The following is a 24638-nucleotide window of genomic DNA, read 5'->3' as shown; positions in this document are numbered from 1 at the left end:
GAGCAGGTTGGGCTCATACTTGCTGGAATTTAAAGTGGGAGGTGATCTTATTGAAACATGATATTCCAGGGGGTTTGACAGGGTATATGCTATGGGGGAATCTCAAATGAAGGAGCATAGTTTCGGAATAAAGCGTTGCCCATTTAAGGCTGAGCTGAGGAATTTCTCTCAGGTGGTGAAACTTTCTCCTTGTGGAGGCTGTGACATTGAATATTTTCAAGAATGAAAATGAACAGATTATTGAACAAAGGAGAGGAGGTGATTATGGTGAACAGGCAAGAAATGGGGCCACAGCAGATCAACCATAGATCTTAGTGACTAGTGGAGCAGACTCAATGGATTTGAAAGTGTATTTCTGCTCCAATTAATTATATTATGTTTTGAGAAGGGATCAATCTACCATTGATTGACAAAAATGAATGTAGGCCCCTGACTGTCAGAAAGTGGAGAATCCATAACACAGAATAAAGAAGTGGCTGAGGAATTACACTTGTGCTTTGCTTCAGTCTTCAAAGGAAGAAACGAATAATGTAGCAGAAGTGCTGAGAGAAACATATTTTAGTGAGGAGCCGAAGGAAATCAGCATTAATAGAGAAATTGTTTGGGGGAAATTGATGGGATTGAAATCAGATAAATTTCCAGATGCTGATCATCTTCATCCCAGATTACTTAAGGAAGTGGCCCTAGAAATAGTAGATCCATTGGTGGTTATTTTCCAAAATTCTTTGGATTCTGGAGTCCAATCACCTACAGATTAGAGGATACCTAATGTAAGCCCGTTATTCAAAAAGGGTGATGGACAGAAAACAGGGAACTTTTTGACCAGTTGGAAATTGCTGGAGTCTACCAAGGATTTCATAGCTCGGCATTTGGATGGCAGTGGTATAATCGGACAAAACCAGCATGGATTTACACAAGGGAAATCATGCTTGTGAATCTATTGGAATTCAAATAGCCGAGTTGACCGAGGAGAACCAGTTGGTGTGGTTTATTTTGACTTTGAGAAGGCTTTCGATAAGATCTCATATAACAGACTACTATGTAAAGTTAAACCAAATGAGATTGCAGGTAATGTCATGAGATGGATAGAAAGCTGGTTACCAGATAGGAAGCAAAGAGTTGGCATAAATATGTCTTTTTTTGATTGGCAGTCAGGTAACTAGGGGGGTTCCACAGGGATCTGTGATGGGACCTCATTTGTTCATATTAAATATTAATAATTTGGAATACAGAACTGAATGTATTAGTTCCAAATTAACATGATGCAAAGTTTGGTGGGAGGGATGAGCTGTGTGGAAGATGTTTCAGCATGATTTGGATAGACTGTGTGTGTGAGTGCCTGCATGGCTGATGCAGTATAATGTGGATAAATGTGAGGTTATCCGCTTTGGTAGCAATAATAGGAAAAGAGTTTATTACTTGAATGTGTGTAAATTGAGTGAGGTGGATTCTCCAGAAAGATCTTGGAGTCCTCGTGCATCAGTCGCTGAAAGTAAGCATGCAGGTGCAGCAGGTGGTGAAAAAGGCAAATGGTATGTTGGCCTTCATGGTGAGAGGATTTGAGTATAGGGACAGGATGTTTTGCTGCAATATTATAGGGTGTTGGTGAGGCCACGCCTGAAGTATTGTGTGCAGTTTTGGTGTCCTCATCTGAGGAAGGATGCCCTTATCATAGAGGGAGTACAGTGAAGGTTTGCCAGGCTGATTCCCGGGATGGCAGGTCTGTTATAGACGGAGAGACTAAGTCAGTTAGGATCACATTCACTGTAGTGGGCATCTCATAGAAACTTATAAAATGCTAACAGGGTTAGACAGAGTAGATTCATAAAAAATATTCCCAGTGGTGGGAAAGTTGTGGGGATCATGAGGATAAGGGGTAAACCTTTTAGAACTGCGGTGAGGAGAAATGTCTTCACCCTGAGGGTGGTGAATGTGTGGAATTCACTACCACATAATGTAGTTGAGTAGCCCAAAAATGTCTGATTTCAAGGAGAAATTAGGTATAACTCTTGGGGCTAAAGGGATAGGGTGAAAGGGGAAGATCAGGATCTTGAATTCAATAATCAGCCATAATCAAGATGAATGATGGAGTTGGTTTGAAGGTCCAAGTGGCTTACGTCTGTTTCTAGTTTCTATGTTAACAATTGTGAAGTTGTCCCAATTATGGGAAATTTGAGTTCTTGTGAAGTTTAGAATGATAAAGTAGTGGTGACAGTGTAGCTATAAAAGAACTTTTTGATCAAAACTGAATTATCAGTAGTTTAACAAAAATGACAAAAGTAGCAATTCTAGTTATATCCAAAAGATGCTTAAGTTCATACCCAACTTCTTTTAAGTTTGTTAGAAAATACAACCAAGTGTATTTTTGATTTTTATTATGAAATAAAACAAAGGTTTAAATTCACTCTTTGCTTGTAACTTTATGGAATCTGGAATTTTGTCCTTGCTATGAGTTGAGCCTTAATCAAAATTCTGAGATGGCATTAATAATGTGATGAGGGTTTTTTGCGAAAAGTGCTGAGATTGGCTATTCCACCACCACCACCACCACCCCCCACCACCACTCGCTGAGAGCAGTTTGAAGATCTGTAATACTTTTGAAACCTTCTTGTGACCCTTAGTTGGAATAGTGTCCCATAAGGTGACATAAATGACGGTGCTAAATATTGGTGCCAAATGCATTGTCGGAAAATTTGACAAGTTTGCTCACAGCCGCGACAAAATCCTTTAATGCTGGCAGTCAATTTTTTTGTATCTTAAAAAGGTGTGCAAAGAAATTGCTACTACTTGTACTTTGTTTGCATTTATTATTGCTTGTATAGACTTGACAGACTACCTTGGTTTCTAGTTGTGAAAGCTCAGTTTGCATATGTGACAATAAACATGTTACTGTTTGCTTCAAACAGGAAGGATAGAACAGTACTAAAGTACAATTTAATATTGTTGAAGTTGCAGACTTATTTCCAGTGTAAAAGGATGCCATTTGTCCTGCTGAGTCTATGCCAACTGGTCACATTCTTTATTGCACGTATTTATCCTAGTGACTTCATCTGTGAGCCTTCTGGCATCGTTGTTCACTACTAAGTTCCAATTACTCAGCAAAAAATGTGTGTATCTTGAAATTACTTTTCATGATTTGATTTTTTAACTTTTTATCTCCTGTGCTGTTTTTGTCTCAGACTCTGAATATTCAGCTCCTTTGATAGCTTAGTACTGGCTCAGCTTGCACAAACTGAACCTGCAACAAGTGTCCAAACTTGTTTAACTTGAATTCAGCAGATTCTGAACTTTGTTTTCTGTCACGTCAGTATGAAACTGAGCTGTCAATATTTATGGCAAAAAAAATTTTCAAACGGAATTTTTCTTTTCTTGCCCTTCCCTTTCAGATTTATCGTTCGTCTGGTAGAAAATGGGGAGAGATCCATCAGTGGATGGTACGGTGCCTGATGTTGGGTGCTGGTGTGCATTAATGCCTAATATTTAATAACTAATATACACAGTTTGATAAGTGTACCTGCTGACTTGTTGTGCATTTGTCTGGCTTAACAGGATGTTTTTGTTTTAATTAATCTAACAGATTAACACATCAGTGATTGATGTAAGATACAGAATTCAAATGTTGTAGCAATAAGTGGTACCTGCAAACAAACAAAATGAAAACTTCAATTCCTGCTCATGGGCAGGAGGGTTTTGCTTTCCATTACCAAAATTACCTTCTCTTCAAAGAGGTATTGGTGATGAGGATTGAAATTTGTCTTTTTCAGTCATCAGATTAAAATGTTTGCTGAATGAATGTCCAACTTTACTAATGGCCCCAATTTTTAAAATTTGAGCATGCATTAATAACTAAATGAAGGAAACCATTAAGTCAAGTCTGTCGCAATTTTTTTACTGCATTTTTAATAATCCTATGTTCCATTTGTTGATGAGAACCTTTTCCACAACCTGTGTTGATCTTTTCATGCTGCCCTTTTACAGAAGTTTAGAATTTCCTCTTGCATTTCTTGCTTTAACTTTTTCTGCCATGTACAGAATTTATAAATTAACTGAATTCAGTGGCACCCTTTCATAATTTTAAATGCATCTTTCTTTCTGTACCCTCATCCCAACCCCAGTTAGTTCCACTCTTCCCAAGATAAAAAGGCCAGGATAATCAAGCAATCGTCAGACTACATTCTCTTGCGTTCTGGCATCTGTCAAGGGTTATTGTGTAACCCTTCTTTATGCCATCTCCAATAACGGAATGTTCTTTTTCAACAGGGTGACCAAAACCGTAAGCAGTGTTCCACGTCTGGTCTCGGCAGAACCAAATAGTTTCAAAATGATGTCTCTGAATTTAGGTTATGTACAGTTAAAAAGAGTTTTATTGAACATCCGTGGAACTTGGTACTTAGGCTTTTAGTGATCTAATGTCCTTGCTGTTCATACCTTAGTGACATTCACATTTAGCAGGTACCTTCCCTCTGTTACTCTCAACCTTACATTTTGCAGTACTATGAAAATTCCTTCTTCACTATTTTTGATCAAGCTTGTCAAACTCTGAATGTCTTGTGTGCATTATTATTCATTATTTGTTTAATCTTTAGAGTTTGATACCATTTGCTAGTGGAAACAATTGTTTCTCTAATCATTTAAAAAAATTAACAGCGACGCCACCAGAAAATCTTGTGCCACGCCAAGATAATGCCCATGCACGAACAGTTGTTGTCTCCCAATCATTTGTCAATTCCTTGCTGCAACTTCCCTGCACTCTCAAGGCCTGTACTTGGTTAATCCATTCCCCAGCTTCCCAATTGTTTGGGCCATTTCTTTGAGTCATGGGATAAAAGTTGTCAAAGCGTTCTTCTGGACAGTTCACAAAGCTCTAAGGCTTGATACACTGCTGTTTTGGGCCTGTCTATCACTGAGTAAGAACACGTTCTTCTTCAGGATGTTTTTACAGTAATATGTTATAGGGAGACAAGCAGATGCTCTGCATTCTTCATGAAAATAAAGTATGGGTGCTGTCTGTGTTGCATTGAGACTGTTCTGCTGTGTTACACCTTATCCTCTATATGGACTGATTCTTCACTGTTTTTGGATTTGGAGTCCTATCATTTTCTTTTTTTGTTTGTATGTGCTATGATCTTGTCTGTTTTTGCCTCTAAGAAACTAAACTGCATTTCAGAATTTATGTGCTTGTGTTCTGCAGGCAGAAGTGGCATTATGGTGCCACCACAACCATGTCAAAGTCCTGGTGTAGGTTCCCAAAGTAACTTCTGTCATTTTGGTGATAGCCCTATCACTTCTGTTTGAATCATGAATTGAATTTAAGGCAGCCGACTCAAATTACTGCTATAGTTTCTTAAATTGGGTTGCACTCTGTTCTGGGAAGATGTCTTGATGACCAATGTTCTTTAGCAAGCAGTTACAGATAGAAGCTCGAGTAGTACAAGGATACGTAAGAAATGATCTCACCTTCCAGTATTTTAGGACCAACAAGACTGAAGGTTAAATTTAGTCCTCAAAGGAGGTGTTGATATTCAAGTGACAGTAATTAACTTTCTGTTATTTATAGACCATCACAAAGAATGTAAGCAAATGTTATAGCAGTGATCAGCTTCTGGCATCTAAGATGAGTTTTTCAAGCTGATTTTGTGATTTAAAGATCAGTAACTTCTTGATTTAGTTTTCTGGCAGTTCGTTCCAACTTTGATTTCCAAACAGAGCAGAAACTGAAGTGCTAAAATTAGCCTCCAGGCCTTTGGAGTTAATAAGCTGAAAGGTAAATATCTCTCTGGATCTCCAAGACTGACTGCTTCCCCTGCAGATGTTTAGATGATAACCAAATTCTTCTTGTCTGTAATGTTCTCCATAGCCTGCAGACTCTCCCAATATATTGCAAACTAAACCATAGTTGACTTTAACTGCATATAAGTCCATTGAATTGTTGCCATCTGAAACTCACTGATGGTAATACATAGAACATGAGATGAAGCTTCGTCTGTTGGGGACGTTCTTGGAGGCTGGCGAAATGTTGAAAGCAGAAGTGTGGAAATGGTATGGAAATGGGCAAAGGCCATGTCAGTTACTGTGGAAGGTGATCCTTAGATGAGGATAAAGGAAAACATATTGGAAACACAGGTATGGCAACGTCAAACTAGATGTAACATAATTGGAAAACCTAGGAGATGATTAAATTGAGATTTTACAGGAAGCAGGGTATGATCAAGCGTAGTCAAGATAGCTAAGGGATCTTAGCTATCCCTAAATAATGGACCAATAATGGATATTGGTCAAGACCAGAACTCCAGAAGTGGAGGCAGATATCAAGGAAGGGGCAAGTCCTTAGAGCATAATTAAGCAATAAGAAAATTGATAATTAAATATCCAGGTTGTGCTTGAGGACAAAGTGATATCGTTGGTTGGATTTATTTGGCTGTGGAGTGGGCGCTCCCTGGAGGGTTTGTTTGGATAGGGTTAAAGGATTCTTGGATTCAACAGTGGTCTCTTACTTGAGACCAAGTGAGATTGGAAAAAAAAAAGTGAGGACCAGAAGGGCCTTGTGTTTTGATGAATACTCAACCCCATAAACCACTACTTGCTGTTATTCACTTTGCTTCTCCCCTGCAGCAATAATCTCGAATACTTTGTGCATGGTTTTTGAGCAAGTATTTACTTGATGCCTTTTGAATGTAATGAATTTTTGCATCGCTTGAAAGGTCGGAAATTATTTCCCTGTTCAGTGCTATATTCAGTTGTGTTTCTGATATTGTTCGCTGTCTTCCTCCCAGGAGAATACAGAGCGTGCCAAGTACTCCTATAAGCCTAGCCAAGATCATCTGGTTTGTAAAAGAAAACTTTCTTTTTCATTTCCATAAACTTGATTATTTTGATAGTTCAAACCATTCTGATTTATTTTCCTTTTTATTTATCAGGCAACAAATAAGGATCCTGTCTCTGTTCATAGTGCTAGCAGACAAAGAGTTAGTACTTCACATGATCCATCAGTAATACTGTCCAACCTTCTACTGGCTCATCTTAGAACATAGAACACTACAGCACGAACAGGCCCTTCGGCCCACAAGTTGCGCCGATCATATCCCTACCTACCAGGCCTATCTATAACCCTCAATCCTATTAAATCCCATGTACTCATCCAGAAGTCTCTTAAAAGACCCCCACGAGTTTGCTTCCACCACTACCGACGGCAGCCGATTCCACTCACTCACCACCCTCTGAGTGAAAAACTTACCCCTGACATCTCCTCTGTACCTACTCCCCAGCACCTTAAACCTGTGTCCTCTCGTAGCGACCATTTCAGCCCTGGGAAATAGCCTCCGAGAATCTACCCTGTCTATACCTGTCAACATCTTATGAACCTCTATCAGGTCGCCTCTCAACCTTTTCTTCTCTCCAGGGAGAAAAGACCTAGCTCCCTCAACCTATAAGGCATTTTACTTTTGCCGAGAATCCAGCAGATGTTACCTGTGAGCGTGCCTCAAAACCCTAATGATAAGCTGAAACACAGGTTCTTGGCGGTCTTATTTGATTGGAATAATGTGAGGAACCAATACATTTGTGGTGTAAACAATTAGAGATTTATTAAAGCCAAAAAAATGACAAAAATTGAGTTATATTATGACAGTTAAATCTATTAATAACTAAACAGTTTTATCTGAAATTACCCCTTGTTCCCAAAATATATCCACGTTCCCTGAACTTACTGAGACGCCCCTCTTTCCCAATCAACATGTAATTTAGTAACTCTAAGTCAAATGCAGCTCAAATATACCACAGAATACAGCTTAGATGGCTAAGTTGAGGAAAATGTCTTTTGTTGGTTCAGCAAAGTTATGAAAACTGCGCCTTTTACAAAAAAAATCTGCAAACTACTGTGGCTTTACATGTTAAATGGAACAGGCCTCTGTGGCTCTGATCACAGATGGAACTGGCCTCTGAAGATTTTGGCTGTTAGATGGAAAACTAGCCTCCTTCCCCACTTAGTGTGTTGGCAGTTATACTGTTGAGCTGCTTTGCTATGCCACACTGTGGATTCAGCTGTTTATAACTCAAATTCCTTGCCTTTAGAATTTACCAATTTTATAGCCTTGGTGATCTGATCAATGTTTCTGATATGGCAATTCGCACCTCAATTTCTCGACACGTGCTAATCTTGTTGCTGGACCAATCATATCTCCTTATTCCTCTAGGCGCCTACAAATCATGTTTTATGTTTGTTATTTTTGTTTTTGTCTCAAGTTCACTGTTAACCTCCTAACTTCATATACCTGAACATAACACAGGATATTTGCAAATTGTCTCCATATTTTCGTTGTTAGTCCGTAGATAATACACTGATGAGAGATGAACTGTGGGAAGAATGGTGGCAAGTACAGATCTTCAGTCTTGAATAGAAACAGAAAATACTACCTCCATTAACTGAAGTGGAAATTGTGCAGTCTATCATCAAACAAGTAACTAGGAATGATAGCAAATGAAGTAGTACTTGTGGATATGTCTCTGTTTACAATGCAAAAAGCAGTGCCATATGCTAACCAGGTTCCCAAAAAGGTAATTAAAATTTTGTTAAGTTTACAAAACTGGAAAGAGAATAAATAAAAAGAAATGAGAGGCAAAACAAGAGAAATAGTTTTGTAATAATGTAAACAAAGAGAAGAGTTAGTTTGGGACATTGTTATAAGAATAATTTAAAAAAAAATTTTATCCATGGACATTACATTTGACCATGTAATTTTAGCACTAATTATTGTAATATATTATATTGGAATAATATTACAGTATATTGTACTGTAGAATGTGGCACAGTGAAAAGTGTACAAGTTATGATTTCCAGTGAGAAATTTTGTGTTGCAAGTCTGTATTTCAAACTGTTCCAAAGATACATTTCTGTATATGTATATGTCTTGAGTTGAGAAAGATGGCTAAGACGGAAGCGTTGTGGCTTCTTCACATGAAACAAATTGAGTTTCTGTTTTCTTGCTGAGAATTCATTTTAGCTGTGTTTTTGTGTGCCAATTTTTTCTCCTTCCAAAATTGCATGTTCTGTAGAATGGCGTCAGAAGTAGACGTAATGAATATAAAAGTTGTACAGTAGACTAAGAGTCTGCAAGTGAGCTTTTGGAGAATGAAAAGGAAGCTTTGAAAATACAAAATTATTAATTGTCAGTTTCCTACCATTTTGGTTTGATTTATTATTGTCACATGTATTAGCATGCAGTGAAAAATATTGTTTCTTAGCCGCTATGCTGGCGAAGCATACTGTTCATAGAGAAAGAAACGAGAGTGCAGAATGTAGTGTTACAGTTATTGCTAGGCTGTAGCAAAAGATTAAGTTAATGTAAGGTAGGTCCATTCAAAAGCCTGGTGGCAGCAGGGAAGAACCTGTTCTTCAGTCAGTTGGTACATGACCTCAGACTTGTGTATCTTTTTTTCTTTGTTTTTGAGACACTTGGCCAATTTATAAAAGATGGATTCATTCATTGAATAGATCACTGGTACTGTAATTTATGTTTCACTGAAATGAGTAGAACTCAGTAAGTTAATTTGAGTTAGCTTATTAAGTTGGTACCTTAAAAGAGATACCACAAAATTACTGTGGTTTATTCTCCATGCACAAGATTTTGTGTGCCTGAAGTCTGGAAACTGTTGGGAATCATGGTGTGGAGATGCCGACGTTGGACTTGGGGTAAACACAGTAAGAAGTCTCATAACACCAGGTTAAAATCTGTCAGGTTTATTTGGTAGCAAATGCCACTAGCTTTCGGGGCTTTGCCCCCTTCGTCACCTGACGAAAAGGCAAAACCCCAAAAGCTAATTGTTAGGAATCACAGGTGTAAACAAATGTTGCACATGGCCATGACCTTCCAAAGAGATTGGGGTATCAATGTTTTTAACCATATTGATGTTCCTGGAGTCATTCAGTGTCCCTTACAAGCTTGGAAAGCAAGAGTTTTCTTGGTTGCCTTGTGCACAGTTTTGGTCTCCATATTTACAAAGAATATGCTTCATTCAAGGTTGGACAGCAAAAATTTATAAAATTTATTTCTGGGATGAGGGGATTAGGCTATGATGAGAAGCAAAATAAGATGGGTTTATAGGTGCTGGAATTCAAAAGGATTCGAGGTCATCTCATCAAAATATACAAGATTCTGAAGGGTTTCGATTGCAAAGTTATTTTCCTGAGAAATCTAGGCCATCCGGACACAGTCTCAGAATAAGGACCAATCATTTTGAAACAAGATGAGGTAAAATCTCTTGCCACAAAGTATTGGAAATCTCTGAAATTCTTTACGACGGAGATCCCATCGTTGAATGTTTTTAAGGCTGAGATGGAAAGCTCTTTGGTGCCTCAAGGAATCAACAGGTTAGCGGAGTGGATGGAAAGGTAGAGATTATATGGATTGTTGAAGCAGACTCCTGCTTCTATTTTTGATGTTCTTATGTATGTTATTCTGTTTATTGTTTCCAGCCAATGAGCAAATCATAGTTAATGCATTCAAAGAACAAAGAAAATTACAGCATAGGAACATGCCCTTCGGCCCTCCATGCTGACCGACTTAACTAAAACCCTCTACCCTTCCGGGGGCCTTATCACTTTTCTATTCTGTTCTATTGCCATTCTATTCATGTATTTGTCAAAACGCCCCTTAAAAATCACTACTGTATCCACTTCCACTACCTCACCCGGCAATGAATTCCAGGCACCCACTACTCTTTGTAAAAAAAAATCTGCCTCATCATTTCCTTTAAACCTTACCCCTTGCACCTTAAACCTGTGCCCCCTAGTAATTGAGTCTTCCATCCTGGGAAAAAGCTTCTGACTATCCATTCTGTCCATGTCTCTCTCAACCTTGTAGACTTCTATCAGGTCACCCCATAATCTCCATCATTCCAGTGAGAACAAACCAAGTTTCTCCAACCTCCTCGTAGCTAATGTCTTTGATACCAAGCACCATTCTGGTAAATCTTTTCTGTATCCTCTCCAAAGCCTCCACATCCTTCTGGTAGGGTGGTGACGAGAACTGAACATGATATTCCAAGTGCGGCCTAAGGTTCAGTAAAGCTTTTTTTCTTTTCGCTCAGTTTGCTTTCCCTGGAAAACAGGGCAAACATTCTTTTAATTTTTTTGTCTTTAACTGTTGTTCCCTAAATAATTTTATTTTTGCTCATTCTCAGCTAGTTATAACCTTCTGAAGAACAGTTTGGCTTTTTTCTTTGCGTGCTCAGGAAGGATAATACACATCCAGGGGGTAGGGAGTCTGTGTTTGGGCTTCTGGGATTGCAGCTATATGTTTCCATAACAAAATAGCTGTCATGGGTGTGCATGCCTCACTTTCTGATGGGCACTGTTGGGAACTTGCCATGTCCAGAGCATAATTTCGGACAAATATACTTGTAATGACTTTTCCTTTCAGTAGCTCCTTAGTGCAGTTTAATACTGTATGCTTCTGAAAATAGCTAATACAATTGCTATTTGTTGAGTGACAACGTACACGAATGAATAAATATGTCCACAAATGGAAAGTTTTGTGACTAAATTTGATACATGTGATGTATCTAAACACTGCTGTAATTTTTCCATGTATTTGGCAGGCAGTTTGCCACCCTTCTCTCAATTTTCAGTCTGTTTTATGAGTGGAGCATATGGTTGTGGCTGGCTACTTGTCTGGAGAAATACTCTCTGAAAGTTGCCAAGCATCCATAACATACATAAGAACATCAAAAATAGAAGCAGGAGTCTGCTTCAACAATCCATATAATCTCCACCTTTCCATCCACTCCGCTAAAGCACCGAAGAGCTTTCCATCTCAGTCTTAAAAACATTCAACGATGGGATCTCCGTCATAAAGAATTTCAGAGATTTCCAATACTTTGTGGCAAGAGATTTTACCTCGTCTTGTTTCAAAATGCTTGGTCCTTATTCTGAGACTGTGTCCTGATGGCCTAGATTTCTCAGGAAAATAACTTTGCAATCGAACCCCTTCAGAATCTTGTATATTTTGATGAGATGACCTCGAATCCTTTTGAATTCCAGCACCTATAAACCCATCTTATTTTGCTTCTCATCATAGCCTAATCCCCTCATCCCAGAAATAAATCTTACAAATTTTTGCTGTCCAACCTTGAATGAAGCATATCCTTTGTAAGTATGGAGACCAAAACTGTGCACAGTACTCCAGGTGTGGTGTCACCAAAGCCCTGCACAGTTATAACAAGACTTTATCCTTATGCACCAATCCCCTTGCAGTCAAGGACAACGTGCCAATTGCCTTCTGAATTGTTTGCTGTATCTGCATGCTAACCATACTGAAGTACTTCTGTCTACGTTTTCAAGACTTTCTCGTCGTCAATTGGAAGGCAGCAGAAATATAACAGCAGTTCATTTAAGTCAGTTTTGTCTCTACTATGACTTTTCTTTTGTGTGCCAAATATTAAACCATGGCTACGTTTGGAAGCCCAAAGCAAGATCTAGATGTGTTTTGAAGAAGAATTTTGGAGCGTTATGATCCTAGAATACATTGTCATTTTCACCATGCTTATTCTCTTCAAAGCACTCCTCTCTTGATGTGGGTGTGTCTCATAGAAGCAGTTCAAGACGCAATGAAATTGTGGTTTGTAAAGCAACAATTTGTTGGGTGTTAACTATTGTTATAATCGACTGCATGTATTTAATCAACTGCAAAACTGAGATATTCGCAAATTGATTGTGTGCAGTGTCAACACAGCTTGAAAAGTGCTACCTATGCTTTTTTGACAAAAAAAACACTTTTCATCTTGCACATCAGGATGCACAAGAATTCCAATCTATGGGTAAACAACAATTTATACTATGTGAAAAGGAAGTCCTGCTTGTTTGACAAGTGTGCACTTGTGGAGGCATTGTCATGGAGACTGCACCTGGTGATGATGACTGACAGTTAACTGTTTGAAATTTAAATCAGACAGTTTGACAATGGCCAAGGCATTGCCCTGGAGCATGGATCACCAAATGGCTCTTAGTTATTTTGTTTAATGTGTGTATATGTTTGTTCTGTCTGCAAAGAACAAGGTCCTATATGTAGCTTCCAGTATATTCAAAAGCGCCACACTGCAAATCCAGTTGATGGTCTTAAATGGGTTGTCTGCATAATTCTTAGTGCACTGAGGGTTATTTAGCAAATAGAACGTTGAACATTACAGCACAGTACAGGCCCTTTGGCCCTCAGTGTTGTGCTGAGTTAGGTCCAATCCCAAGATCAAGCTGTCCCCTCCCTATAATTCTTGTGTGCTCCATGCTCCATGTGCCATGTGCCACTTGAAATGGTGTTCAATTGCCAGATCTCATCTAATGTTGACACTTCTTTCAAATTTGCAAGACAGGCTGTTTGGGTTCATTCTGCACATTTCCTGTTACAAACAGCAGAAGAGATATCATGTTTGATACCATTAGCCAATATTTGGACTTGGGGTAGCATCACAATGGGATGGATAGGATAGAGGTGGAGAGACTCTTCCCGCTCAAAAAAGACAGTAGGACTAGGGGGCACAGCCTCAAGATAAAGGGGAGGCGGTTTAGAACGGAGTTGAGGAGGAACTTCTTCACTCAAAGGGTGGTGAATCTCTGGAATTCTCTGCCCGTTGAAGTGGCGGAGGCTGCCTCGCTAAATATTTTTAAGAAGCGGGTTGATGGGCTCTTGATAAGAGAGGGGATTAAGGGTTATGGGGAGAGGGCGAGAAAGTGGAACTGAGCCACAACAGATCAGCCATGATCTTATTGAATGGCGGGGCAGGCTCGAAGGGCTAGATGGCCTACTCCTGCTCCTATTTCTTATGTTCTTATGGTACTGAAATCCATATACCACAGTACTCTTGCAAAATGTCCTCATGAGTGCAAGATGAAGAGCTTTGATTATGTCTTTTTTTCTTCAGCAATACTCTAGTTCTGTACTACCAAACAACTAGTTACCTGCAGCTTTGCTAATCAGCAAAAATCATTGAGTGAAGTATACTGCCAGTTTTCAAGGTTGCTGCATGAATACTTTGCATGTGTTAACTTTATTACTGTTTAGTCAACTTTTAGTTTTCATATGTCACTTCATTTAAAAAAAATATCCTTTTTTTTCCTATCTCTTCCTCCTGCCTCCACCACAAATCAGTAAATGTAACTAAATCCAGATATCATCAAAGATCAAACTATCTTTTTGATTTTTTGAAGACAACTCCTGGAATCATTTAGAGAAAGGAACTCTGCATCTTGTGTTTTCTGATTAATGTTTTCTAATTATTGTTAATGATTTTGTGTACACAGGTGAGAAAATCCATGCTCGCCTATCATTTAGTTCCCTTCAAACCTAATATAAATTTGCGTTGGTGATAGCACAATCACAGATGACATCTCAAATATTTTGGCGTTTTTTAAAAATGGTGATCCTTAATCTGAATAACAAATTTTTCACGAGTCTTCAGTGGGACCCAGTTACTGTGCCAGTGTTATAGCACATGTTTCAAAATGAAATTTTGAAGTGAAAAGAACATGAGAGTTGTGTTTTGATGGATTAGTTCAAGGTAAGCTTGCCTTTGGGGACTCGGCATTTATTGACTGCCAGAGTTGTCTTATCATTACCTTTGAACGTAGATAATGAAAAGAATCATGGTTCACTTTTTAAATTCTGTTTTGGTATCACCACATATGGACTGCAATGACTTCCTAAATGTGAGTTTGATTTTAATTAAACCAGGATACTTAAGTTTCACTGTGTATAATAATTAAATATAATAGTTTAATAATCTATTAAACTATATGGCGCAAGTGTTATAACCCAGGTCAGAAACTCCAGGTATCTTATGAAGTCAACCTAAACCATAAGTTTTGCACTTCAAATTTGGCTTAGCTAAGCATGAGATGTTTCACTTCAGGTATGATTGAAATGACCCACTGGAGAGTGTTTATCAAAAAAGTTTATTTGAGAATATAGTTAACACAGAAAATTAGCAATAGCTTTTACCAATTACAAAAAAAAAATTGTATAAACCTTAACAGCTAAATGCACTGTTCCAATACGACAAACCTCCTTACAAACATACACCTGCCAAAGGTTTAGCACAGAAAAATAAGAATACTCACATGGTTTTGCATCTCAGCAATACCTGCTGTGAATTAATCCTTGGGATAGGTAATTAAAATTTCTCCGTTTTGGAAACCCCAGCACGTTGAGGCAGATATAATGCTACTTCTGGCTTCTAGCTAGCAAATCACCAACAGCAAAATTTTCACTCCAGAAATGAAGAACGACTGCTTCCAAATTAGCCAGCATAATCTCTAATACCAGTGAGATGCACAGAAACACTTATTAGGCTGGATTCCACACCTAACGAAACATCGGTCAGCAGCCAAAGCTGAAAGTAAAAGAATTCTTGTCACCTGACCTGTCAATTATTCTTCCCCCAACAATTCAAAAGAGCCGTAAGCTTGTAAAACTCAAGGGCATTGCATTAAACCCAGATTTAAAATAAACAAGATGCCTTTTAAGCATCAATAAAAGGACATCTCATCAGACAGGTCGGCAACCATGAAAAACAAAAAAAAGACTTGCTTACAAACTGAGGAGAACATGATTAAAATTACCTTTTCTTAAAGGCACAGTGGCATCACAGTAGTTTTACCCTGACAGTAGAATCCTGCTGATATTCCAGAAAAATTTGCCAATTGGTGCAATTGCCACCATTTTGAAAACTGTTTTGTTCCCAGTTGAACAGAGACAATTTTAAAACGTTAGTGGAATTATACTGAAGGTTAAGATGAACAACACTAAATTGACATCAAAAGCAACAGTTTTTATTCAGTTTTTGAGCTCTTGGGATCATATTCATTTGGTACACTAAATAACATTTATAATTGTTCATCTGATCAACTTGAGATGACTGTCAGATAATAATGGTCCTGCTGTAGCACAATGATTAGCTTGAGGAGGATTCAACTTGAAAAATCTATCTAGTTTATGCTCAGGACGTGATTTATTTTTTAGTTTTAGTTAGAACTCTTCTTTCAGAAAGATATATCTGTCTGAGATGTTTTTAATTTTCTCCAAATAGTAGGATTATTGAGGATGAGACAGAGGATTTATGTAATGCTTTTAGTTTCACTGGCCTGAAAGTTCTTAAACTTTCCACTGTGCCAGTGTTGTACAGCTTCCTGCAGTTTTTGATATTGACATTCCCAAACTGCATTTTCATCATAGAAAGGTAACCAAACTCCAAACCCATTGTCTCTCACAGCATTCTCAAAATAGCAATTCAGAAGGAAACCTTGTGCTTATGGTGCTGGTGCTATCCACTCAAGTCCTGTTTGTTATTCTCCTCACCTTCCTGCCCACCACCAATATCCTTTTATATCTCTTTACAAATACTATTCCAGTTCACTTTTAAATCAAAAGACATGGTAAAATGTACACCACTGGGTGGAAGTGCTTTGAACTCCTTTTGTGATGATATTTCCTGTATCCCATATATTACCATTTGCTGATGAGTGTGAGCTGCCTTTCACTGTTTTCTCAAATTAAGTTATAATTGATGCTCTTGCAATAGGAGAGTTAGTGTCAGCTTGGATTTTTAAAATATGTTGGAAAGCAGTGAACACAAATAATCGTAATTGTTTGTTTATTCGAACTGGAGACTTGGAGAAGTGACTGACAGCAATAATGGTGTCAGTTGCCTGCAATAAGATATAAATAGGCTAGCAGAATGAGTAGGCAATACACAAATAGAATTTACTGCAGAGATGTGTGAGGTGACTGTTCCTAGCAGAAGGAACAGAGGAGTCAGCATAGACTAAATGACACTATTCAGGTCAGAGTCACCGAAGCAGGGCTGGGGATTGGCATGAAGTTGATCGGGGAGAAAATGGCATCACAGGAAGGCCATGAGTGATGTATATTCTAGCTTTCTTTCCCTTCTCCACTGTCGCAGAGTTCGTCTAAGGAGGTTAGGAATTTAAAGTTCAAAATTTTTTTTCCATTAGTTCAGTTACCTGTCCTGTATTTAAGTGACTTGAGAGTGAGTAGCTGATGAACCTTTAAGTTTTATTATGTAATGGATGGAGGAATGGAAGGGCTGCTCTGGAAGCATATCCTGTTCCACTTTTAAACTTCAAGATGCTTCCAGTGTCTGAATCATGATTATGGATAGGAAATGTGATTGGCTGCAGCAATGCTAATTCAGTGTTTCAGAATTTGAGCTGGTCTCACTGCAGTGCATTCAGGCAGTTCAGGGCTTTGTGAATTGTGCATCACCCACAGCTTAAGAGTATGAAGGGAGTCAAGGAATGAGTGACTGCTAGCAATCAGGAGAAGAAGGCAAATAATCAAGTCTCAGGTAGAGTTACATGCGTGTGGAGTGTGGTAAATCAGATTGGCGAGTTACAAGCACAGCCATGTGCAAATATGTTGTAATAATGGTCCAAAGAAGGGCAGGACTGACACTAAATATTTCTGGATAGGTGTTCAGGACAACTGAAAAAGAGATGGGATGACGGCATTGATTTAAATGAGAGAGATGACCCCAGCAAGATGAAAGACAAAATCTGCTTAGCTAGAACTAAGGAACAAAAAAATGTAATAACATTGCTCAGTGACCTTCAGAGGCACCAAGTGGTGGGCAAGATGCAGAGGAACAAATCTGGAAGGAAATCAAAGGTACAAGGATTAGAGAGCAACGTTGGGATGGTGGGAGGGGGGAAACTTTAGGATTAGTGTAAAGAACAGAGAGCAGCAAGAGTTTGTAGTGTGCATTCAGGAGAATTTTCCACATCAGTTTGTTTTACATAAGAACATAAGAACATAAGAAATAGGAGCAGGAGTAGGCCATCTAGCCCTTCGAGCCTGCCCCGCCATTCAATAAGATCATGGCTGATCTGTTGTGGCTCAGTTCCACTTTCCGGCCCTCTCCCCATAACCCTTAATCCCCTCTCTTATCAAGAACCCATCAACCCGCTTCTTAAAAATATTTAGCGAGGCAGCCTCCACCACTTCAACGGGCAGAGAATTCCAGAGATTCACCACCCTTTGAGTGAAGAAGTTCCTCCTCAACTCCGTTCTAAACCGCCTCCCCTTTATCTTGAGGCTGTGCCCCCTAGTCCTACTGTCTTTTTTGAGCGGGAAGAGTCTCTCCACCTCTATCCTATCCATCCCATTCATCATCTTATACGTCTCAATGAGATCTCCCCTCATTCTTCTAAACTCTAACGAGTACAAGCCTAGTTTATTCAGCCTCTCCTCATAGCTCAATCCCCTCAACTCCGGTATCAGCCTAGTAAACCTCCTCTGCACTCCCTCCAGGGCCAAAATATCCTTGCGCAGGTGCGGCGCCCAAAACTGCACACAGTACTCCAGCTGCGGCCTCACCAATGCCCTATACAGCTGCAGCAAGACCTCCCTACTTTTATATTCAATCCCCCTCGCTATGAAGACCAGCATCCCATTCGCCTTCCTGACCACCTGCTGCACCTGCAAGCTGGGTTTTTGCGACTCATGCACAAGGACCCCGAGGTCCCTCTGCACCGTCGCCTGCTGCAGTTTTTCGCCACGTAAGTAATAGTCCTTCCTACCATTCTTCCTACCAAAGTGGACCACCTCACACTTGCCAACATTAAATTCCATTCGCCATTTCCTGGCCCATTCGCCCAGTCTATCTAGATCCTTCTGCAGACTCTCCACACCCTCCGCACAATTTGCCTTTCCCCCAATCTTGGTGTCATCAGCAAATTTCGACACCCTGCACTCGGTTCCCTCCTCCAGATCATCTATATAAATGGTAAATAGCTGAGGCCCCAGCACCGACCCCTGGGGCACCCCACTAGTCACCAACCGCCAATCCGAATAGCACCCATTGACCCCCACTCTCTGCCTCCTATTTGACAACCAATCCTCTATCCACGCTAACACCCTACCCCCAACTCCATGTCCCCTGACCTTCTGCAATAACCTCTTGTGAGGTACCTTGTCAAACGCCTTCTGAAAATCCAGAAAGACCACATCCACCGGCTCTCCTCTATCCACTGCCCTAGACACATCCTCATAGAACTCCAGTAAATTTGTCAGACACGACTTCCCTTTAATGAAACCGTGTTGCGTCCGCCCTATCAAGCAATTCCCTTCAAGATGCCTCGCAATTTCCTGCTTAATGACGGATTCTAACATTTTACCTACCACAGACGTTAAACTAACCGGCCTATAATTCCCCGCCTTTTGCCTGGCACCCTTCTTAAACAATGGCGTAACATTAGCCGTTTTCCAATCTTCCGGCACTTCCCCGGAATCCAGCGACGTCTGGAAAATAACCACCAAGGCATCCACTATCACCTCCGCCATTTCTTTCAGAACCCTCGGATGCATTCCATCCGGTCCTGGGGACTTGTCCACAATCAGCCCCTCCAGTCTGTCGAGCACCACCTCTCTAGTAACAGTAATGTCATTAAGACCCTCCATTCCTACCACCTTTCCATCGCTAACACCCGGCAAATTATTCACGTCCTCCTCCGTGAAGACAGAAACAAAAAAGTTATTCAAGACCTTAGCCATATCCCCATCCCCTACCACTAGCTCCCCTTTCTCATCCTCTAAAGGACCAACGTTCACCCTAGCCAGCCTCTTCCTTTTTATATATTTATAAAAACTCTTGCTATCCTTTTTTATATTAAGTGCTAGCCCAGCCTCATAGCTTCTCCTACCCTCCTTTATCAACTTCTTTGTCAATCTTTGTTGACATTTAAACCTTTCCCAATCCTCTTCTCGCCCACTACTCTTAGCTACTCTAAATTCCTCCGCTTTTAATTTAACACTTTCCTTCACCTCCTTCGTTATCCACGGCTTATTACCTCTCTTCCTACTGTCCTTTTTAACCATCGGAATAAATTTCTGCTGAGCACCAAGAAAGATCTCCTTAAAGATCCTCCACTGCTCCTCAGCAGACCTACCTTCCAACGCACTCCCCCAGTCCACATTCGCCAATTCTTCTCTCATCCTACCATACTCCCCTCTATTCAAACAAAGGACGCGTGTCCGGGAACCCACTTTCTCCTCCTCCATCTGCACCAGAAACTCCACCATACAATGATCACTCTCTCCAAGAGGATCCTTCACCGCAAGGTCCCTAATTCTACCCGCCTCATTACATAGCACCAGATCCAAGATAGCTCGCTCCCTCGTCGGCTCCAACACACACTGTTCAAGGAAATTATCCCGGCAGCATTCCAGGAACTCCTCCTCGAGCCCACCTCGTCCAACATGGGTCGACCAATCAATATGCAGATTGAAATCTCCCATAACTACTGCCGTCCCATTCCTGCACGCCGCACTTATTTGCGTGTTAACAGCCCGCCCCACCTCCAGATCATTATTCGGGGGCCTATAGACGACACCCACCAGCGTCTTCCTCCCTTTGCTGTTCCTAATCTCCACCCACAACGATTCCACTTTCTGCTCTTTGGCTCCGATATCATCCCTTGCTACCACCTTGATACTATCCTTAATCAGCAGAGCTACGCCACCCCCTCTTTCCTCCTGCCTATCCTTCCTAAACACTTGATAGCCCTGTACATTCATCTCCCAGTCCCTGTCACCTTGCAGCCACGTCTCTGTAATGGCCACCAGATCGTATCCATTTGTGTCGATCTGCGCCACCAGCTCATCCACTTTATTCCGAATGCTTCGTGCATTCAGATAAAGTGCTTTCATCCCAGCCTTCACCTGGACCCTATTTGCCGTAACGCCACCAATTGGGACATCCTCGGCCTCTTCCCTTACCTGTACCCTATCCTTAACTTTAGACCTCGTAGCGTCACCTACCCTCGCACCCTCCCCCCCCCTAATTAGTTTAAAGCCCTGTCTACAGTCCTCTTTACTCGATTCGCCAACACTCTGGTCCCAGCACGATTCAGACCAACCCCATCCCGCCCGAACAAGTCCCACCTACCCCAATACTGGTGCCAATGCCCCATAAATTCGAACCCATTCCTCCCACACCAATCCCTGAGCCACCCATTCACTTCCTTTATCCTGTCAATCCTACGCCCGTCTGCACTCAGTTCAGGCAGTAGCCCAGAGACGACCACCTTGTCGGTTCTACTTTTTAATTCCATTCCCAGCTTCTCATACTCCCTCCCCAGATCCTCAGTCCGCACTTTGCCTACGTCGCCGGCACCCACATGTACTACAACGACCGGGTTCTCACCCTCCCACTCCAGGTTCCTCTGCAGCCCAGCTGCGACATCCTGTACCCGAGCACCAGGCAGACAACACACCCTTCTGTGCACTTTGTCATTGTGACAAAGGACAGTGTCTTTAGTCCGAAGAAAAAGGAAATGATGCTGGATCTATTTTATGGGAATGAGGGGCCAAGTGGACCAAGTATCGGGAGGGATCATGTATGATAACGTAGGATGTGCAAAAAGGGCAACCACTATACTAAGCTAAGAATAAGGAATGAGGGAATGCCAGCATCAATGGTGATCCCACATATTGAAATGTTTGCCTGATATTTTCAGACAAAAGAATAACTGAGCAATAGGCTAGTTTGGATACAGTCAAGATATATTCCCATGAAAGGGAAAGGTGGGGCAAGCATCCAGAGTTTCGTTTGTCACCCAGGAAATGGAGGTCAAGATGAAGCAGAAAAAATGCCATGTGTCATATGAATAGGCAGGGCTAATACAACGAAGAACCAGATTAAATCTAGAAGATTCAAAGGCTCAGTAAAAGAGCAAGTTAGCGTTTGAGAAGAAACTGGCAGTTAATAAAAGAAAACTCAAAAGAATAGGCCGATAATTTGTGAGAAGGTGGTGTTATGATCCAATTAGGGATCTATACGTTTTGCAGTAATGTAGATAAAATGCTAGTTACTTACGGAATAAAACTATTGTTCCACAATTTTAAACAGAAGGAATTATTCTCTACAAGAATCAAACAGTAAATGGAGCTCTTATTATCAATGTGTACTATTAACAAAATGCACTACTGGAATTCACCAATGTTCCTTAGGCAGCACCTTCCAAATCCACACAAGGACAATGAAGGACAGGGCAACAGACACATTGGAACCACCACATGGAAGTTCCCCCTCCAAGCCACTTACCATCCTGACTTGGAATTATGTCATAGTTCCTTCACTGTTGCTCGGTCAAAATCTTAGATCCCTTCCTATTCGCACTATATGGGTTTACCTACATCACATGGATTGCAGCAGTTCAAGAAGATAACTGACCAACACCTTTTTAGAGCAATTCAGGTTGAGCAACAAATGCCGGCCAAGCCAGCATTTTAAAAATCATCCACAACATGAGATAATAGGCTAACGGTAGCCGTAAACACCACAAACTGAACGTTAAGTGGCAGACGCAACCAGTACAGGCCCTGTGCATTTCTCAGTAACCCACCCAGATGTCAGTGATCACTGAGTCAGAAATATGTTTTCAATTCTTATCTTCCTCCCTAGGGATTTCAGATCCTTTCTTTTGAGGATATAGTTTATGAACTTCCTTCAAATTCATTTCCAACTCAGTCTGGAAGCCACCGCCTTCCTTCTGCCTGTAATAAGTAATCAAGCAATCGGACTTCAGCTCTGGCTGCCCCAATATCTGCTCATCTCCTAGCAGCTTGTCCAAGACCAAGTTCCACAGTTTTTGCCAAGGACGCTACAGATTACATACTTGGGAACAGTTCCAGTTGCCCAACTGTGCTGGTGCCAATGAATGCTGTCAATCTTCTTGATGCCTTTTATTTGCCCAAACTGTCAGTTTCATGAAGCAAATGGCTTCACTTCAGTTTCGCTGATCTGGCAACTGCTGCAGGGCTTCTCAGAGCTCCATCTGTAAGGAGTTGGTAACCTACTGCCACCTCTTCAGCTCCACAATAACCTTCTCCCGTGAGTTTCTTTTTCACTGCCAATATCCTATGGATGGGTTTCCATGCCAAAATGCTGGTTAATTGGTTGCATGTTTTGGGCTATTCCCTCCCCCAGCTGTCGAAGGGAATCTAAAATCAGACATGTCGTACAACTCCTGCTATGCTCTGCACTTGATTCAGAATCACGGGCATACTGGGAACTGTGGTCCTGGATCTTGGTCCCAAAAAAATTCTTTCTTTCAGTGATAAAAGGAGAAGTGGGTTGATTCAAGGACCAAAAAGAAGTTTTGTGCATGGAGGCAGGGACATAACTGAGGAATTAAATGAATACTTTGTATCTGTCTTTAAGAAGAACAAGTTAATGAGCAGGTTAATGAAAGAGGAGGTAATTCAGACAGTTGTTTGTTTTAATATTCATGAAGTATTGGAGACACTCCACTTAAAAGTTGACAAGGCTCTATGACAGGATGGAGTGCATCCGAAGCTACTGAGTTGGAAGTTTATTTTGTTTATTAGAACAAAGAAAAGTACAGCTCAGGAACTGGCCTTTTGGCCCTCAAAGCCTGTGTCATTCATGATGCTGGCCTAAACTAAAACCCAATGCACTTATGGAGTCCGTACCCTTCCATTTCGATCCAAAACATATCTTCGTCTCATTGCCCCTTAAATGCTGCTATCGTACCTGCTCCCACCTCCCCGAACAGCATGACCCAGACATTCACCACTCTGCACAAAAAAAAAATCTTGCCTTGCACATTTCCTCTAAACTTCTCCTCAGACACCTTAAACCTTTGTGCCCTAGTATTTGATTTTTCTACCCTAGGAAACAGCATCTGACTATCCACTCTGTCCATGCCACACACGTAAACCTCTATCGGGTCACCCCTCAATTTCTATCGTTTCAGTGAGAACAAACCAAGTTTATCCAACCTCTCCTCATAGCTAATACCCTCCAGACCAGGCAATGTCCTGGTGAACCTCTTCTGTACCTCTCCAAAGCATCCACATCCTTCTAGTAGTGTGGCGACCAGAATTGTACACAATATTCTAGATGAGGCCTAACTAAGGTTCTATACAGCTGCAACATGACCTGTGAATTTTTATAGTCAGTGCCCTGACTGATGAAGGCAAGCATGCCACATGCCTTCTTGACTACCTTATCCACCTGCTTTGCTACTTTTAATGATTGGACATGTAAAGTTTATTTATTAGTCACGAGTAAGGCTCAAATTAACACTTCATTGAAGTTATTGTGAAATTCTCCCAGCTGCCACACTCTGGGGCCTGTTCGCCCAGGTCTCTCTGCCTGTCAATACTCCGAAGGATTCTACCATTTACTGTATAATTCCTCCACACGTTGGACCTTCCAAAATGCATTACCTCATACTTGTCTGGATTAAACGCCATCTGTCATTTTTCCGTCCAAGTCTCCAACCGGTCTATATCTTGCTGTATCCTCTGACAATTCTCTTCACTATCCGCAACTCCTCCAATTTTTGTCATCTGCGAACTTACTAAGCAGACCAGCTACATTTTACTCCAAATCATTTATATATAATATGAACAACAAAGGTCCCAGAATTGATCTCTGTGGAACACCGCGAGTCACAGCCTTCCATTCAGTAAAGCACCCCTCTACTGCTACCCTCTCTCCTATGGCCAAGCCAGTTCTGTACCCATCTTGCCAGCTTTGCTCTGATCCCTTGTGACTTCATCTTTTTGTACCAGTCTACCATGAGGTACCTTGTCAAAGGCTTTATT

At 40.7% G+C, this 24638-nt stretch overlaps 1 protein-coding gene across 9 annotated transcripts in view; it reads left to right on the top strand.

The window, feature by feature from the left end:
• lrrfip2 (leucine rich repeat (in FLII) interacting protein 2) overlaps positions 1 to 24638 on the top strand; it is a 184630-nt gene that overhangs the window by 71236 nt on the left and 88756 nt on the right. For 4 of the 9 annotated variants that reach the window (XM_080193704.1, XM_080193705.1, XM_080193702.1 and 1 more), the window contains exons 4-6: positions 3387 to 3434; positions 6774 to 6824; positions 12555 to 12614. The exons of the other annotated variants lie outside the window; for them this stretch is intronic. In XM_080193704.1, the coding sequence (XP_080049830.1) occupies positions 3387 to 3434; positions 6774 to 6824; positions 12555 to 12614 (159 nt within the window). The remainder of the gene's footprint in view (positions 1 to 3386; positions 3435 to 6773; positions 6825 to 12554; positions 12615 to 24638) is intronic. 9 annotated transcript variants of the gene reach the window in all.

This window comes from Carcharhinus amblyrhynchos, chromosome 8 (genome assembly GCF_965287045.1).
Source record: "Carcharhinus amblyrhynchos chromosome 8, sCarAmb.v2.hapA, whole genome shotgun sequence".
In the NCBI taxonomy this organism is placed as follows: domain Eukaryota; kingdom Metazoa; phylum Chordata; class Chondrichthyes; order Carcharhiniformes; family Carcharhinidae; genus Carcharhinus; species Carcharhinus amblyrhynchos.
Note: the sequence above shows the minus strand (reverse complement) of the source record. Positions and strands in the feature narration are given on the sequence as shown.